This window comes from Miniopterus schreibersii (assembly GCF_964146895.1).
Source record: "Miniopterus schreibersii genome assembly, chromosome: 12".
NCBI lineage: Eukaryota > Metazoa > Chordata > Mammalia > Chiroptera > Miniopteridae > Miniopterus > Miniopterus schreibersii.
This window is the reverse complement of record NC_138112.1, coordinates 21,376,415-21,394,997: the sequence shown is the minus strand read 5'-3', so window position 1 is coordinate 21,394,997 and position 18,583 is coordinate 21,376,415. Positions and strand designations below refer to the sequence as shown.

The following is an 18,583-nucleotide window of genomic DNA, read 5'->3' as shown; positions in this document are numbered from 1 at the left end:
GGCTCACCATGTACCGGCTACTGTATAACAGATGCCAGGACCCAAGGTCATATGCTCGCTCTCAGGTTGCTCACAGAGATGATCATATGTCAGAATCCAACGAGGTAACACATAAAGCATGATTAAAGTTTATTAAGTTGTAAATCTAAAGTGCTATGCAAATATAAAGTGGTTATTTTGGCTAATCCTAGTATTCTCTTGGTCTTCCCGCTGCCCTGTCCTGTGAATCTTCTGAAGCGTGAGGTTCTTATGCTCCCTTCCTGTATCCTCCAGCTACTCCCCAGCCACAAATTCAGATATTCCCAGAAGACATCTCCACATGCAGAGGCTCCGCAATAGCTCTTTAAGAAAAAAAGAAAGAAAAAAAAAGTCTTTATTGATTTTAGAGAGAGGAAAGAAGAGAGAGAGAAACATCAATGATGAGAGAGTCATTGATCGGCTGCCTCCTGCAGGCCCCTGCTGGGGATCGAGCCCGAAATCCGGGCATGTGCCCTGACCGGGAATCTAACTGGGATCTCCGGGATCATAGGTCAGTGCTCAGCCACTGAGCCACGCCCGGCCGGGCTCCACAATAGCTCTTTATTAAGTTTATTATCAGGAACAATATGTCACATAACACGTAGCATGTGCCAGGCACTGTGGCAGCCCTTTCCATGTATTGTCATATTTAATCTTTACATCAACCTTATGAAGTGGCTGGTTTCATTATCCCTACATTTTGCCAATAAGGAAACCACAGATTAAAAAGTTTTAAGCCCTGGCCAGTGTGGCTGAGTTAACTGGGTGTGGTCCTGTGCACTGAGAGGCCGTGGGTCTGACTCCCAGTCAGGACACATGCCCAGGTTGTGGGCTCCATCCCCGGTAAAGGGCATGCAGGCAGCAGCTAATCCATGTTTCACTCTCACTTCCCCTTTCTCTAAAAATCAATTAAAAAAAATTTTTTTAAAGTTTTAAGAGTTTGCTCAAGGTCACATATTATTAAATGTCAGTACTGATTGTTAATCCCAGATGGGCACAGTTGTCCTGTAATTCTTTTGAGCAGGAGAAAAAAATTAATGAGTAGAAATAGAAGTTGGGAATCCTAAAAAAAAAAAATCAGTCTCTGAATAATTCAGTAATAGAAGTTGGGAATCCTAAAAAAAAAATTAAAAAATCAGTCTTTCTCTGAATAATTCAGTAAGTTATAATTCTGTCTCTAATGATTAAAATTCTTTAGAAAATAAGCACTTGAGTGACTTAAAACTCAATTCTATCAACAGAAACAAGGAGGCTCGTTTTGAGCTGGAGACCTGGGGGCTGCATTTTGGATGCCAGGTGTCACTGACTGGCCGGGTTGTGCCTTCAGAAAAAATATTAATGCAAGACCACATAGTAAGTGCTGTGATTTTATTTTTATTTAACATATTTGCTTGAATGTGTGTCAGCTCGATCATATGCTGGAGACTAAGTGGGCTTATAATATTCATTAGGTTTTCTGTGACCATGCTCATGAGCCCCGTTTGTCCTCAACATTGAGGTCCCCTCTGTTTTACTTTTCCCTTTCAGGGTACTTGCTGGGCTTAGCAGCTCCCAGAGGACATGATTTAGGTCAGTCAGTGTGATGCAGTGTCACATTTAAAGACATATTTAAAAATGGCATTTTAAGCCATTGCAATGAAAACATCCCCACCTATTATTGGGTATTGTAGTATTCTTAGGTCACTAAAATAAATTCGTAATACTGTACCTGGGAAAATTCTGCTAACTGGTGAAGGTTCATTTCAATAAATTATGTTTCCTGGTACCAGAGTTGTTTTTATCCCAAAGTAAAATGCTGCTCAATTGGCATAAACATGAAGAAATTCGCACAGAATGCATCCCCCAGCCACACCATTTAGGGAGAAAGGTGTTCTGAAACTTCGAGACCAATCACTGCTTCTTTAGGGCTTTGGTTGATTAAATGAATCTATTTTATGCAAAATTGTGTATTATCTTCCTACTTTTTCTGGGTTTTCTTCATCTTTAAATCCAGTTATAGTTTATTTCATTTTATAAAGGCTCTCTTCTTGCCTTATGTGATATAATAAACTGACATGTCTAAACTAATGTAACTGAGCAACGAATGGTTTGTGCTGGCAGAATGGGGATTTTTTTTTTTTTCATCATTTCTTTTTGATAATCTATTTCAAATTACCAAAACCCTATTGGAGAAGCTGAGGAAAAACTACTTTTAAAAACAAAACAGAACATAATTTTGTAAAGTACTAAAATGTAGGCCCCCATTAGGACCGTGGTCAGGAGTCAATATAGAGAAGCTCAATTTTAGTTTCACATATAAAGCATGGTTTAAATATTTAAAATGCTCTGTATCATCATTCCCATAAGTCCTATTTGTCAGAGCTTTTCTTGCATTTTTTGGCACGGAAACAGATCTCCACAGGAGCAGTAAAATGGAAGAAGCTACTCCCTAGAGGTTGTGGGGGATGGCTAGAGGCGACTGGGTCATCGACTTCTTGACCAATTCTGCTTTTCTGAAGTTGGGTTCTAGGAAATGAGTAAACTAAAGGTTCACAGACTTCAGAATGGGCCTTCGCCATTTGTCTTGGGTCTCCTGCCAGCCCATAACAGGTGGGAGTGTAGGTGCGAGGACCGTGGCTCTCCTCATGCTGGCTGTAATGGGAAGGAATAAACCTTGGCTCCAGATAGACCATTAATAAGGGTGGGCTGAGCCTTCCCCCTCATTCTCAGGCTGCGTTCGCCTCCTGGAGCCCAGGCCCTGCCTGGCCACCTAACGGCAAGGCGTCCTGAGGATGGCTGGTGGGTGGACGTCAGAGTGCTTGGTGAAAGTGCCCTGGTTGCAGTGTCAGGAAGCCCAGCACTCTGGACCTGTCACTACCACCAATTGGCTCAATAACCTCTATCAGCCACAGCTTTGGAGTCTGGAAAACAAGGGGATTATAATGCTTCTTAAACATTAATGTGCAGGTGAATCACCTGGGAACTTACAAAATGCAGGTTCCTATTCAGTAGGCCTCGGGTGCGGCCCAGGATTCTGTGTTTCTAACAAGCTCTCAGGACATAGCCGTGCTGCTGCAAGACACTTTGAGGAGCAAGGGAGTAGAGTACAGTGTGGTTCTTTTAAATTCTAACAGTGGCTCTTCCCAGCTCACCATACCAAGGACGTTTCTATTCAACTCCAGCCCGTGGATATAAGCAGAAGGCTAGTGACCAGCGTGACCAGTCTAAAGTCTCCCCTCTTCAGTGCAGAGAGCTTGTTTTTTCCTGGTCACCTGGAGAACCTCCCAATAGTGAGCAAGGAGCTTGTGTCCTGGCCTCATCTTTACTCCTAAATGTAGCTACTCCTTGCATAAGTATATTCTTAACTGCCCTGTAGGGTTGTTATTTTAGCATGAGGATCTGGAGTAGCAGTGATTAGCATTTTCTGTTTGAGCTATCTAGATGCCTAGAGGACAGAGACCAAATCGGACAGCCCACTTGCCTGAGCCATTCATAGTCAGGGTCAGAGCTGGAAGGGAGCCTAGAGATCTTTGAATCAGACACCATTTTTTGCACACAGTGGAGGCCTGTGAAGTAAAGGGACGTGTCTAAGGCTCTGAGCCATGGCGTGGCCGAGCTGGGGTGGTGCTCAGATGCTTCTACGCCCAGGAAGCAAGTGCATTCTCTTCGCACGTGCAGAGCTTGTGCCAGTGTTTTGAGTCTGAATAGCAAACCGTACTAAATACTTCTCTACTGACAAATGTGGACCATCTTCACACTGTCTTTATTTAATTGCTTCCTGAATATAATGTTCAATGCTCTCATGATCATTGTTTTTCCCAGTGTCAACCTGTGTGTGCTGCTGATTGGTCCAAGGATATTCGGACTTGCAAGATTTTAAGCGCACAGTCTCTGAATAAATGGTTGATTATATGTAGCAGCAGAGCCGAAACTGTGATTGAGAACTTTTTGAGCTGCTTGAGAAGAGTTGGAAGTTCCATGGGTTTTAATGTGGACTATCCCAAAATGTGAGCATGCACTGAAAGCCCTCCCAACATTTTTTATGCATTAGTTTGGTTTGGTTAGAAGCTAGGAAATAAGGGCTGATGTATATAAAAGCTGCTTTGTCTCAATAAAGTTTCCTAATATAAAGTGTCAAGAAAATAGAAGTAATTAGATTTTTGCAATGATTATGTTTTTATATAATTAAGATATATTTTATGTTGGTCTTTGTAAAACCTTTTTTGTTTCAGTTCTTTAAGCAGTAGTCTTACTACCTTGAAGTCTTTCAGTACTAGTTAAGGTATAAATTCATATATTGCCTTCTCAACTTTTTTCTTTAATTGTTTCATATTAGTTATTTATAAAACTTAACAAACAGGATATTAAAAAAATAAAAGTTGCGTTTCCTGACTTGGTAAATTTTATGCTTTACAATTGAATGAAAAAAATAGATCTGGTATAGCTTTTCTGATGCTATAGCATAAAATGAGTCATATAGATAGTTTTCTGATAAAACCAAGGCCATTCATTTAGTTTTTGAACATTTATTGACTATCTGCTATATGTTATGTACTATGGTGGTTTGGGGGAGGGGGATGAGAAAGATAAATTAGTTGCTTTTGATTTAGTAAAGGATCCATACATACGCAGGCACACTCCAAACTGAATATTGTTTTGCTTTAGAAAAGTCATAAAGTTGGTCATACCTCATTTGATTGAGCTTGATATGCTTAGTAAGGAGCAGTAGGTAATTCTTTTCCTTTGTCATGGTGGAGATGCAGATGCCCTCACTGGGAAATTACACTTTAAACATGGTTGCTAATTAATTACATCAGTAGTACAAGCATTGTTGAAAACCACAGATACTCTCGAAGTCTCATTTTACACCACAGTTTAGAATTCTCCTCTTATCAAATCTATTAACAGATTGCCTGCTTTGAGTTCCACCTGCTCTCATTTCTTTTAAACCATGAGCTAATTAATAAGGCAGGAAAAGATTAATGTAAGAAGCCACAGTCAGCAGACCTTGGGCTGGCATCTTTCTCACCCCAATTCCATGAGCACCTCGTGTCCATGTCCTGTTCCTGGACTGTTTTATTTGAAAGCCTGTATTTTATTCCACCCTTTTCTCCCCTCCATGAAGTATCCATTTACACGTTTGACGTATATGCATAGTTTCTCCCATCGTAAACCTTTGCCAGGTGACTTTAGAGGGAATGGACAGTAAGATAATGGTTGAGTCTGCATTCAAGAGATTGAGTTGGAAAAGGCAGAAGCATTTAGTTGTTTTAACAGAGCGGTGAAGTCTTGCTACAGCTCAGTTGGAATCAGCAAGCAGCAGACAGTGACACTGCCCCCTGCCGGGCAAGTTTTAAAAGGCCCCTGGGCATTGGGACAGTCCAGTCATAAACACTTCAGGGAGGCTGATTGTATGGAAAGAAAGTGGATTTAGAAATTCCTCCGTGTAGGGATTATTTCTGTAGCCTCTGGCCCCTAACTTAATGTAAGCGCAGAACAGATCATTGGTAAGTACTTGCTGACTGATTAAATATTCTAGGCTCCAAACAAGCTGGCATAGAGGGAAAAAGTCTTTTAGTCTGAATCATACAGGTTCAAGATTAGCTGAATATCTTGGTCTCATTAACCTGATGATTTTTGAAACATGCATTTTAAGTATTTTATGGAGATACTGTATTAGAGAAAACTTAATCCCAGTTTAATTTGAATCCTGTTTCAGACATTTGATACTGAGACTTGTGATTTCAAAAGTTCACGTTCAGCCTCATTTTGAGCAATAGAATTATTAATTATAGGGATTCCATACAATTCAGAAAATTTTATTTTCCAACAAACTATTTTTTAAGCTAATAAAAATGGTTATTAGATATTTCTGGCATATCTTGGGGTGGGAGAAAGTTTTAGACTCAAAAGGTTATCACTTTTCTCTAATGATTTTTTTCTCAAATTACCAGTCTGTTATAAAAATCCACTTGTATTATTTTAACTCCATATGATTATGTGCTACTATGAAGGGGATTTTATATCTTCAAAATTAATCTTTCTGTGCAGCATAAAAGTTCAGGAAAGCCCAGCTGCATTTTTTGGCGCTATCCAGAAACATGTTGACCCTGATGTTCAGTTGGTGAGTACAGGATCATTTTTGTGTTTTGATGTATAATTTTTATTTTTTGTTGTATCTAATAGTCTTGAAAGAAAGAATCTGAACATGACCTCCCATGAGATGTTTACTAATTGCCGGGCATTTCCCCAAACACCCAAGAAAGCATTAACTTAGTATTTTAATCAACATTTTATTTCTCTTTCATATTTCTAATATTAATTTAAAAATACTCGTTGTGACCCCTGTTATCAGCCTTTGGGTGTCTCCATGTCTTTCCATTTGTTGGGGGGTCATCTTTCACTGAAGATAAATTGACTTCCATCTTATCCTATAAAGGTTGGGGCACCTGTGTCCTTCTCAGCGTTTCAGGGATTCTTAGAGGGTTTAGGTTTCTCCATGTCGCCTGTGGCCCATGTTCCTGCTTCCCCTCAATTTCTCGCCTTCCTGTGTGTGTTTTATCTTTTGCAAATACCATTTCCTCCTGCACTGCATCACCCTGTGGGATTTCCACAATTGCCTCATTTCCCAAAGTTTTGTGTGTGTGTGTGTGTGTGTGTGTGTGTGGTGTGAGGCTGACCTTGGGCAGGGTTTGGGACCAAGGCTTGATGACATCATATTCCAACATTGCAGACAAGTTAAAATTGACATCCCTGTTCTTGAAAACCTCTCAGCCATTCCTATTTCTTGGAAGTGCGTGCTCTTCTCAGAGGCCTCGGCCTCACACTGCACTGCAGTGCTTTCCCTGTCCCATCTCCTCCTCATATCTTCCCAGCTCATTCACCTCAGCTCCCTACATACCTGTTCATCTCAAGAAAAGCAATTTAGCTCTTTTAGACACACACAAAAAAAGAGGTCCATAAGGATGTTGTATTAAACAAAGGGAATTCTCACCCTAAGAGCATTTACTTTTTTTACTTAAAAAAATAAAATCAGCCCTGACTGGTGTGGCTCAGTTGGTTGGAGCGTCAACCAGTGCTCTGAAGGGTCTCAGGTTTGATTTCAGGTCAGGGAACATACCCAGGTTTCGGGTTCGATCCCGTCGGGCACTTATAGGAGGCAACCAATCGATGTTTCTCACACTGATGTCTCTCTCCCTTCCTTTCTCTGCAAAATCATTAAAAAAATAAAAAATAAAATCAAACTTGTAGAAAAGTAGCTAGTACAAAAAACTCCCATATACCTTTCACCCAGATTCCCTAATTGTCATCTATCATCTATTGTCTTATATACATCTACCTATCTATCATCTGTCTCTCCATCATCCGTCTGGCTATCTATTTATCTATCATCTCTCTATCATCTCTCTATCTCTCTATCTCTCTATCTCTCTCTATCTCTATCTATCTATCTATCTATCTATCATCTATCTATCATCTATCTATCTATCTATCTATCATCTATCTATCATCATCCGTCTATCATCCGTCTAGCTATCATTCGTTTAGCTATCTATTTATCTATCATCTATCTATCTATCTATCTATCTATCTATCTATCTATCTATCTATCTATCTATCATCTATCTATCTATCTATCTATCTATCATCTATCTATCATCTATCTATCTATCATTATCATCTATCTATATTAATCATCTACCTCTGTTTTCCAAAACCATTTGAAGTAAGTTACAGACCTGACGTTCCATTACCCTTGCAAACTTTGGTGCATGTTCCTTACAAACAAGGTCACTCTTCTGCAGAACTATAGGACAACCATCATAATCAAGAGACAGTATGACCAGCTAGTCCACAGACTCGGTGACCATTTCTCCATTTATTTCAAAAATGTCCTCTCTAGTGAAAGGATGTAATGCGTTGCACTTGGTTGCCCTGTCTCTTTAGTCTCGCATGCAATTTGGAGCAGTTCTGTAGTTTTTTCCTTGCCTTCGATCATCTTCTAATTTTGAAGAGTATAGACCAGGTATTTTGTATAATGTCCCTCAGTTGTCTAACCTGATTAAATTCAGGTTATGCACTTTGGGCGGAAGTATGGTTCTGTGTCCTTACTGCATCCTGCCAGGGTACCCCACTGATTAAGGTGGCATCTGTCAAGTTACTCTTTTTCTCTTTATAGTTCATTGTTTTTCTTTTTGGTAGGGAAGTACTTTGAGACTATGTAAATATCTGTTCCTCATCAAATTTTTACCCACTAGTTTTAGAATCCATTAGTAATTCTTGTCTGAATCCATTATTACTGCAATGGTTGCCAAACAGTGGCTTTCTAATTCCATGCTTCCTTCTACATTGATTATGTGGCATTATATTATAAAGAAAAGCTGTATTTTCTCTCCATTTCTTTGTTCATCTATTTGTATCTGAATGAACTCCTATTTTACTTACTAACTTATAGTCCATTACTACTATTTATTTTGATGCCCAAATTGTCCCTGGTTTTTCCAGTGAGAGCCCCACTCAAGCTGGCTTCTGTGTCTTTTTGACATGTCTCCATAGTCACTGTCCCAGGCTTTCTCAATGGGCAAAGCTAGGGCAAAAACACACACACACACACACACACATATATAATATGTATATGTATGTGTCTATGTATACGTACATATATATTATGTACAACTACATCTATTTTATTACTATATGAACCTATGTATATATTAAAAATGTGTTCACACCTCCAGTTCCAATTCAATACTACAGAAAATTCTCCTTTTCCAAATTTGTACCCCTCCTCCTCTTATAGAAACGTGGCTGCTGTTATTTTCTAAATGTTTGCTTACTTCTCCACCTGGTGTGTAACCAGTCTCACGTGGCTCCCACCTTCTTTTGGCCTTGGTCCCGCTGAGCCACCGCCTTGTTCTGCCCCTGCCTTACTTCGCCCCAGACTCATAGGTTGGAAGGAAGGAAGGCTCCTGAGAGAATTTCACTGGCAATTTAAAATTACCCTTCCCTACTTCCTATAATTAAGTGTAAATAGTTTTAGACCTTGACATTATGATTTTGAGCAGATCTATAGGTAAAAACACTGTTTTCTTTTGCTAATCATGACAGTGCCTGTCTTTTCTATAATTTAGGGGGTTTGAAGGTATAGAATAGAAGGGGGAGTGACAGAGATGGGTGGAATTAAAAAACCCCAGGGGACCTGAAGTTTCTCTCTCCTTATTTCCCCTCGTCCCAAATCCTTACTTTCAAGTAACAGTAAACAAAAAATACGTTGTTTTTGTTTCTTTTATTTTGGTGGTTTAGTACCTAGTGGGAAAAAGACCGCAGTGTAAGCCAGTTCTCTGAAGGTGAAGCTGGGGGCAGAGGGGAGGAGAGCTGGGGAGCCACAGAGAGGGTCAGGGTGAGGAGGCGGCTAGAGGGGGAGCTCCTTAGAGGGGAGCTCGAGGGCAGACAGACTGACGTCAGTAGGGAAGTGGAGGGGAAGGGAAAGCCAAGCGAGGGGGTGAGACTGCAGGGGGGCTTGGTGGAGTGGATGGCCAGTGAGAAGGTATTTCAGATGGCCTTGATTCATTGCCAGAGTTTAAAGGCCTGTAGGCACGTTCACATTTGCTTCTTGAGGACTTAAGGGCAAAAGATGTTTGGAGAATCCATGTATTCATTTTTCTAAGCATAAGCGAATCGACTTATTTTTTTCTTTTAGGTCATGTGCATTCTGCCTTCCACTCAGCAGAACTATTACGAGTCCATTAAAAAATATCTGAGCTCCGACTGCCCGGTCCCGAGCCAGTGCGTGCTCGTTCGGACCTTGAATAAGCAGGGAATCATGATGAGCATCGCCGCCAAGATTGCCATGCAGATGACCTGTAAACTCGGCGGCGAGCTGTGGGCCATCGAGATCCCTGTGAGGAATCTCTCACTCTTGTCCTTTTATCCCTGTGAGGAATCTGTCACTCTTGTCCTTTTAGTAATCAATGAGTTGATTAATTCATTTTTTGAGTGAAATCAAAGTAGGAGATATTTTTACATGATCCCAGAGGTATTGGTTTTGCTTGTTGACCTCTGCTGTGGGTTTGACATCGCACAAGCCACCATGAAGGTGTGCGCAGCTGAGGCGTGGCCCTGTTCTCAGGGAGCTTCAGTTAAGCTGATAACAGAATTTTTCATGGAAGAGAATTCCATGGAATAGAGCCTCCTGGCAGCTATTTAAAATTTGTGTTCCACGGCCTCTGTCTTGACCTGTTTTCACCAGGCGCTAACTCTCAGAGGAGCCTTGCACCCTGGATGGGCCTCCCCAGACCTTGGAGAGCTGGTAGAGCCTGTGATCCAAACCTCCAGTGTGGGGAACTGAGAAAAACTTCTTCTCTTTCCTGAACTGTGGCCACTGTGGGAGGAAGTGAGGGGATGAGAAAAGACAGAATGTTGCCCATTCCCTGACGTTTCCATAAGCAGGGTGTATGGGGCGACCCCCCAGCTGCCCCTCCTGGACGTGCATAGCCAGGTGAGGGTCCCTTAGAGATCTGAAGAAAGGGGACTGGAATTCCTCTTCGGATTCCTTCAGCCCAGAGGCAAGGGATAAATGGACTGACCACTTTCTCAGAATCCTTTGAACCACTGATGACCCATGGCCATCTCCACAAAGGATGGTTGCTATTTCGGACTATAGTTAGAGTCTCTTAAGCAGTGTATGTACCACATTCTACCCTTCAGCCTTAAGTCTCTTTGGTTTCTGGTTTAATAATCTGCCTCATCTGGACCTTGATCTCCTTGGCACATAGCTTAACTTCAATAATTTAATAACCAGGGATAATTTTTAAAACTTTCATATTAAGTCATTGTTTGGGGGCAATTATACCTCATCCCATTAAATCATGAACAATTTAATTTTGCAGTTAAAGTCCCTGATGGTAGTTGGCATTGATGTCTGTAAAGATGCCTTCAACAAGGGAATGGTGGTGGTTGGATTCGTGGCCAGTGTTAACGTCAGGATCACCAGGTACTTGTACAATGACCCTAACATACTCTTCCACTCTCTAGACTATGAATTGTGGTTTAACTAAAGGCTATCCAGCAAGGAATAGTTTGTATTCTTTACTCATTTTTAAAATATGAGCACTTATGGTCATAAGTTATACTTACATATTTAAATGTGACTGGTAATATTGGTGTAATAATGGCCTCGTTAAAAAACAATTTTTACACATACAGTAGGACAAGCTATTGCTCATATGCTATTCGTATTCCCCAAAGGATGGCCATGTGGAAATTCTTGTGCATTTATTTTCTGCACATCTGCACTGTATTAAGCATTGTACCAGAAACTTCACATACACTGTGTCAAGCAGTTGAGAATCAGATTGCCTGGATTCGTGCTTGTTAGTGTTTTATTAATATTCATGCTCGCAGACACTCGATGTGGTGGCTGTTCACACGGCTATTAAAAACATAGGCAGGATTAAGGATAACACATGAGCAAATAGTTCTTTTTAAATTGTAGTTCTTAGCATTGTTTCAATATTTGTATCTAAACAATGTAGGCTGTAGGAGCTGTTGGCAGCATTTCTTCTTGTAGACTTAAGCTGTTTGATTTACTCCATTAAATTTGTGCTGGGGTATCTGTTTGGGATTGTGGAAAACAGGAAAAATAGCAGCATGCCTCTGACTTCATTCCAGGTTGAAAGGTCCCTGTTATGTGTGTCACTTCCTTAACGAAGCAGATAAAGGACGTCCAGCCAGTTAGCATCCTAATTGTGTCCTATATTTAGAGAACTATAATAATGTTGACAGCATACTACTACTGTCAGGATCTTTATTTTCTAAGTGCTTTAAATTAACTGATGACTTTAGCAAGAAAACTTGCTTCTGAAATCTAAATAAGTCAATCAGTGTTAAGATTTTAAGTCCAAAAGGCTCCCCAGTAGAAGTGGAAGCTTATAAGGCTTGAGAAATCTTTGTCTATTTTGAAAGTAATAAATCCCTTTATAATAATAACATAGAGGCTCTAGTGGTGCTTATAATGTGTCAAGTACGGTGCTAAGCACTTCCCATATATTATCTAATTTAATTTTTACAATAATGCTATGAGGTAGTAACTATCACACCATCTTGTAAGTTTTCTTGTTACAGGTGAGAAACTGAAGCTTAAGTTCAGTCCCGTAGTTGATGAGTATGCCAGCCAGGAGTTTTTGTTGTCGTTAATCCTCACCAGAGGGTTGTTTTTTCCATCGACATTGATTTTTTAGAGAGAGTGGAAGTGGGGGAGGGAGAGAGGGGAGAGAGAAACATTGAGGAGAGAGAGACACATGGACTGGTTGCGTCCCGCACACTCCGGGGCTGGGCATCGAGCCTGCAGCCGAGGTACATGCCCTTGAGCAGGAATTGAACCCGTGACCCTTTGGTGTGTGGGCTGACATGCTAACCACTGAGCCACGCCGGCCAGGATTTGAACCCAGATGTGTCTGATGTCAGCACAATGCTTTAGTTTCTCCTTTCATTAAATCTCATTTTGGGGGGAGGGTGAGTTTTTAATATAATTGTGATCATATAGCATATACAAAATTATGAACAACATTGACTTTTACTCATAATGTCTATTTCTTAACCCTAATGCATATTTTTGGAAGACTTTTTTGAACTTTACTTTTTTGTTCTTTGCTTACGTTAGGTGGTTTTCCCGCTGTATCCTTCAGAGAACAACCACTGAGGTTGCAGATTGCTTAAAAGTTTTCATGATCGGTACTGGAAACCTAGCCATGGGGGTGGGCTCCTTCAGACCCAAGGTCCACATGCTGCTGATAGGAGACCAGAAGCAAACTCCCGAGCCCACCTGAGTCAACGGGCAGCCAGTTGAAGTTCCACAGAGCTGTGTCCTGACTCAGGCTAACAGTCAGGCTGTAGAAGTCACATTGTGTCTGGGAGCGATAAACAGAAAGCCAGGAGGAGGGAGAGTTTGTAGCTGCTGGTGGCTCTGGCAAATAGTTTGAAGGCCAAAAGAAACGTAACCCAGAAAAACAAGGTTTATGACAGAGCAGTGTTAGGTGTAGAAACGGGAGAGAAGTCTTTGGGGTGTTGGTAGGTAGTGTGGTGTAGCAGGAGATGGGGAGGACAGCAGGTGAGGAAGGGTGCCCTCTTCACAGTGTGGTGTGGTGGAAAGAGGGCCCTGGGGTTCCCACCCCCCTCCAATCCTGGCCCACTTCTGGACATTGTCGATCCTTAGCAGTCTGCTTGTCACTTCACGCCCTCCCCGATCTGCGTTTTCCCATCTGTAAACTTCGGAGGGTTGTACAGATTTTTTTTTAAATTTATTTTTAAATTGATTTTAGAGAGAGAGTGGAAGGGAGAGGGAGCGAGAACCATCGATGTGAGAGCAAAACATTGATCGGCTGCTTCCTGCACACCCCCTGTTGGGGCTAGGGCCCTCAACTCCGGGGATGTAACCTGACTGGGAATTAAACCGGTGACCTCTCCCGGTGCATGGGACGACCGTCAACCAACTGAGCCACACTGGCCAGGGCAGTACAGATTTTTTTCCTAAAAAAGTGAATTTGGTGATATGTGTTGATAATGGACTTACATATCTGACCATCTTCTATCAACCTAAAGTGAATTTCCTGGATGATAAACTGATAAATTGTATATGCAATATATACACAAACAGAATCATTGCATCTTTACTGTATTATTATGCTACTTCGTGCTTCAAAACTTGGTCATTTTTTTTTTTTTTTTTTAGTAGTTATGAAAAGTTTCTATTGGGTGGGAGTTACTGCCTGGTCTCTGCTCTTTAGGTGATTTCTAGTTAGAGTGGGTGGAAATGTTTATAAAGCTCATATTGTCAGTGGGACTTGGAATCTAGTTGGGTGAGTCCCTGTGGAGAGATGCTTCCAGAGGAACAGCCGGGGTCTTTCCTTATGTTCCATATTTATGCTCATTAGAGAAGAAAATGACCTAAAAGTGTCCAGTCTATATTTATTGAGAAGATTTAAAGACTTGATGTAACTCAATTAGTATTAATTTGGTTTTGGGAATTTGTAAGTCTAGTGCATGAATTAAATTTATTGTTTAAATATTAAAATTTTACTAAAGCAATATGCTAAGTTTAAGAATCTGTTCTGGCCCAGCCAGGGGGGCTCAGCAGTTGAGCGTCAACCTATGATCCAGGAGATCACTGTTCAATTCCCGGTCAGGGCACATGCCTGGGGTTTGGGCTTGATTCCCAGAAGGGGGGCGTGCAGGAGGCAGCCGATCAATGACTCACTCTCATCATTGCTGTTTCTATCTCTCTCTCCCTCTCCTTTCCTCTCTGAAATCAATAAAAAAATATATATTAAAGAAGAAATCTGTTTTGCCATAGAAACCATGATTCCTCAAATAGCGAAGACGCAAGAACGTTCCCTAAAGTTTTTATGTTTTTGCAAATACAACCCAAGTTGGGTTATTTCCCTATTTCCCAGTGGTCCGAAAGAGCAAACTTATTTAAACATTGAAACTTAATGGGAATTTTATTCTTATCTAAACATTGAAATTTAATGGGGATTTTATTCTTTGTTGGCGTCAGACAAGTCACTGTTTTCTTACACCCGATTCTGCAGGCGCGCTCAAGAAGTGGTACGAGCACAACCACGGCTTGCCGGCGCGGGTCGTCGTGTACCGCGACGGCGTGGGGAACGGCCAGCTGCACCCCCTCACGCAGTACGAAGTTCCACAGCTGCTGAGCAGCGTGACAGAAGCAAGTCCAAACACCAGGTATTAAGTCACTGTTCTGCCGGTTATAGCACATTCGTCGTAAATATTGGAATTATTGTGTGTCAGCGGATCTGTTTTCATGCAGTTAAGTTTTGCTCTTGTCTCTGCATCTGGATGGATTGATTTCCCCTGGATTGGAGGGTAGTCGGGATGGTCTTAATAAATAGCCTGAGTGCTGTGAGCTTTGGGGGCCTGGGGTGGTGGCGCCTGGAGGAAGGCAGGTGACATTCTCCAGAGCGGCTGACGCTGAGATTCAGCAGAAAGTCCACACGGCTGCTGGCAGGTGAAGACGCTTCATACACATTAACATGCCATGCGGGGAAAAACAAGCTGTGGTTTCAAGTTCAAGGCCCAGATCCACACACAGGGCTGACCGTCTGAGGTGCAGGCACCGATGTACAGCCGAGGTCTACGGCAGGTGCTGAGAGGAGTGTGAGTGCCGAGAAAGCCGGACTGCTGGTGGAAATCAGCCCACCTTAAACAGCAGGCACCTCGCTCCATTGCCACGCGTCTTGATTCCATGTTTCAGTACCACATTCCTTGTGTGAAAGTGCAAGACAAATATTAGAACTGGAAAATGGGGGAGGATGATAATCTGAAAGTATTCAGAAAGCATCTTCTTCCAGGCAGTGCGTGGCTCTCCATCTGTAGGGTTATCCCACCATCCCCACCATCAACCAAGTGTCACAGCCAAGAGCCACAAAGGAGCTGAGTCTTGACCTCATCAGTGGCTGTTAGGAGAGAGCACAGAATAGCTTGGGGGCAAGATCACCTTCAGCTGCATCCAAACTGTCAGAGCCCAAATCTCTCGCTCCTCACTGACTGCAGGTGAACGTAGCTATTCAGAATCACAAGTATGAAATTTAGGGATCACTGACAGGGCTCAGGAGTTAGTTTTCCTAAATTATGACATCAGCTTTTAAGTCTCAATATTGGAAACAATAATAATGTGTTTTATTTATTTATTTATTTAAACATATCTTTATTGATTTCAGAGAGAGGAAAGGAGGGGGAGAGAGAGATAGAAACATCAATGATGAGAGAGTCATTGATTGGCTGCCTAGCCCACAACCCAGGCATGTGCCCTGACCAGGAATCGAACCCCGATCGCCTGGATCCTAGGTCGATGCTCAACCACTGAGCCACGCCCGGCCGGGCTAATAATGTGTTTTAAATAATCAAAATGCTTAACATGAAATTTCACGGTGCCCTTTGCATCCCAGAGGTTTCTTCCATGCTGGCCGATATTTGGATTTGGCCTTGGCTTTACCAAATGCTGGCTTTAACACTTGGTCATTCAGCATCTGGCCCAAATGTATATTTGATTCGCCCATCCATCCTCTCAAGAGTGTGTTTTACATGGTTCAGAAGTGCTGATTAGAGGAGTCAGAGGGACTTCTGGTTTTCCCTGTGCTATTCAGAAATTGAGAAGACGACTGAAGGTGAAAATAGGGGGACTGTTGCTGATGGGGAAAAAATAAATCGTCTCCACAGATAATTCTGAAAAATCTTTTTTTTTTAAGACGTGCTAATTGAAGTTCATTGCCCTGTCAACCACTCCTCCCCATCCCCTTTAATGATATAAATTAGCCAAATGACTGGACCTACCATACTTTTGCAGCAAATGAGGACAATCCCTAATTTAAAAATTTGTATGTCTCTACGGGAAGAGAGGCTGGGGGTGATTTTAATTTTCTTTGTTTTTGCAGTGTTTTTCTAATGAATTTATTAATTTATTCCATCAAAACTTAGCAAATAAGAGAAATAGAAAGCAGCACGGCTTGGTTTTAGTTCTCTTATTGTCTCTCTGGCTCCCAGCTCCAGGCTGTCGGTGATCGTGGTCAGGAAGAGGTGCATGCCACGCTTCTTCATGGAGGAGAACCGCACCTTGCAGAACCCTCCACTTGGCACCGTGGTGGATTCAGAAGCCACGCGTCCTGAATGGCAAGTGCTGTAGAAATCCGATTTTTCATGAGACGTTCACCGGGTGTTGTTCAGGTTTGCCCTTATGTTGTTTGCCTTCTTTCTCACATTCATTCCACTTTCCCCCTCAGGTATGACTTTTACTTGGTCAGCCAGGCCGCCCGTCGGGGAACCGTGAATCCCACCTACTATAACGTCATCTACGATGACAACGGCCTGAAGCCCGACCACATGCAGAGACTCACGTTCAAACTGTGCCACTTGTACTACAACTGGCCGGTGAGTGGCAGCCGTTCACTAATGCTTGAGTACCGATACTCAGGTTTCCCACCCAGGGATTCCTACCACTGTATCCCTACGCCTAGCATAACGCCTGACTTTTCACCAGGGAGGAATGAATGAATGAGTGAATGAATGACTCCTCGAGTTCACAGTGGGAGAAACTGAGTCTGTCATAGAAATGAAATAGCAGTAACTACTAATACATTAGTATTTATAATTTCCAAAGGACTTGATTATATGTGTTCCTTGTCTTATGCAAGCCTGGGAGGATTTCGGGGTACTGTTACTTCCATGTTACAGTTGAGGAAGTTGAAGCCCGTTCGGATGTCTGGTGGGAAAGGAACGGGCCTGGCCCTGTTCTGTGTGCCTGTGCTCAAGGCCAAGTGCTGCTCTCAGAGTCCAAGGCCAGGATTCGTTCTGAGCCCCCTGGAACATGAAGTCGAAGGAAACACAGATTGGCCCTGAGTGTGGTAGCTCCCAGCGCCCGGCAGCAGGAAGCCAGACTGGCCTCTGCCCCATTCTGCCCAGGGAGCGGGATGCCCTGTGCTGGCTGAGTCTGATTATTGTTTACTCACACACAAACCCTATTGTATACATAACTAGTAGATGAATAATCTCAGGAAAAAAATCGCTTAGAAAAACAAGTCGTCTTCATGACCACCCCTACTTTCTCCTCTCAGGGCTTGGTCAGCATCCCAGCACCGTGTCAGTACGCGCACAAGCTGACCTTCCTCGTGGCACAGAGCATTCACAAAGAACCAAGTCTCCAACTAGCCAACTCTCTCTTCTACCTGTGATGACGCGAGCCATCGGTGTTTCCAGATGAGGACTCCCAGGAGTCGTCGGCACACCCTTTACAAACCCGCCATGGCTGTGACTGCGGAAAGGAGACTGATCTTAGCTTTAACTTCTGGGAGAAACACAACAATTTAATCTGAAATGGCTCAAAAGGAATGTATGTTGTTTTCTTTGAGAGTGATATGCTTGGGGTAGATTCTCATTGTGGTATATGGAATTAAAATGTACTGTCACCTATTAGTAATTCCACAGAGCTGAATCCCCTCTAAGAAAATACGTGTTTGCATGATGTTTTGATGGGTAGGTAAACAGGGTCTAATGCCCACCCTACATGTTTCAGAAGTTTTCTTAATGTTTCGTAGCATTTTGTAGAGTGGTTTAAGTAGTTATTAGGAAATAAAGAAAATTCAGAGCATTGCATATTGTGTTCACTGTTATTTGAATTTCAGTTGAAGTTACATGTGAACCTTGTTATTTAAGCGTTTTCAACAAAGATTCTTACCCACCAGATCTCATCGCAGTCACTTTCGAGTTTCTAAACTGAACATATTTGCTCTCTTGATGGTACTTTATCTCACTTCATACTCCTCCTCTCATTTTTGACCTTGCTTCCTACTGCACGGAGAAAACACTCCCCCCGAGAGGACTTGCGCAGGCTCCCATTTCACGTACCCATCTAAGGGCGTCTGTGTGCATGGGCCCTGCCCTCCCCTGTTGTTATAAGGAAACTCTGTGTAAGGCCCTCCACCTGTGCGCTCACTCCCACCCCTTCTGACCCATCAAGGGCCCTGCTCTAGCACTTCTTCCCTCTCTCTCCTGCATCATCAATCGCCCCTCCCAC

General features: G+C 42.3%; 1 protein-coding gene across 1 annotated transcript in view; it reads left to right on the top strand.

Annotated features, from left to right (window-relative positions):
* The window catches only part of PIWIL4 (piwi like RNA-mediated gene silencing 4), a gene marked incomplete at both ends in the record, with an annotated part of 41,378 nt that extends 23,637 nt beyond the window's left edge, over positions 1–17,741 (top strand). The window contains 10 exons of the mRNA XM_081153124.1: positions 1,260–1,371; positions 3,820–4,004; positions 6,049–6,121; positions 9,698–9,898; positions 10,887–10,990; positions 12,659–12,729; positions 14,586–14,739; positions 16,558–16,692; positions 16,794–16,941; positions 17,625–17,741. Of these exons, the coding sequence (XP_081009250.1) occupies positions 1,260–1,371; positions 3,820–4,004; positions 6,049–6,121; positions 9,698–9,898; positions 10,887–10,990; positions 12,659–12,729; positions 14,586–14,739; positions 16,558–16,692; positions 16,794–16,941; positions 17,625–17,741 (1,300 nt within the window). The remainder of the gene's footprint in view (positions 1–1,259; positions 1,372–3,819; positions 4,005–6,048; positions 6,122–9,697; positions 9,899–10,886; positions 10,991–12,658; positions 12,730–14,585; positions 14,740–16,557; positions 16,693–16,793; positions 16,942–17,624) is intronic.
* Between the last annotated feature and the right edge of the window lie 842 nt (positions 17,742–18,583).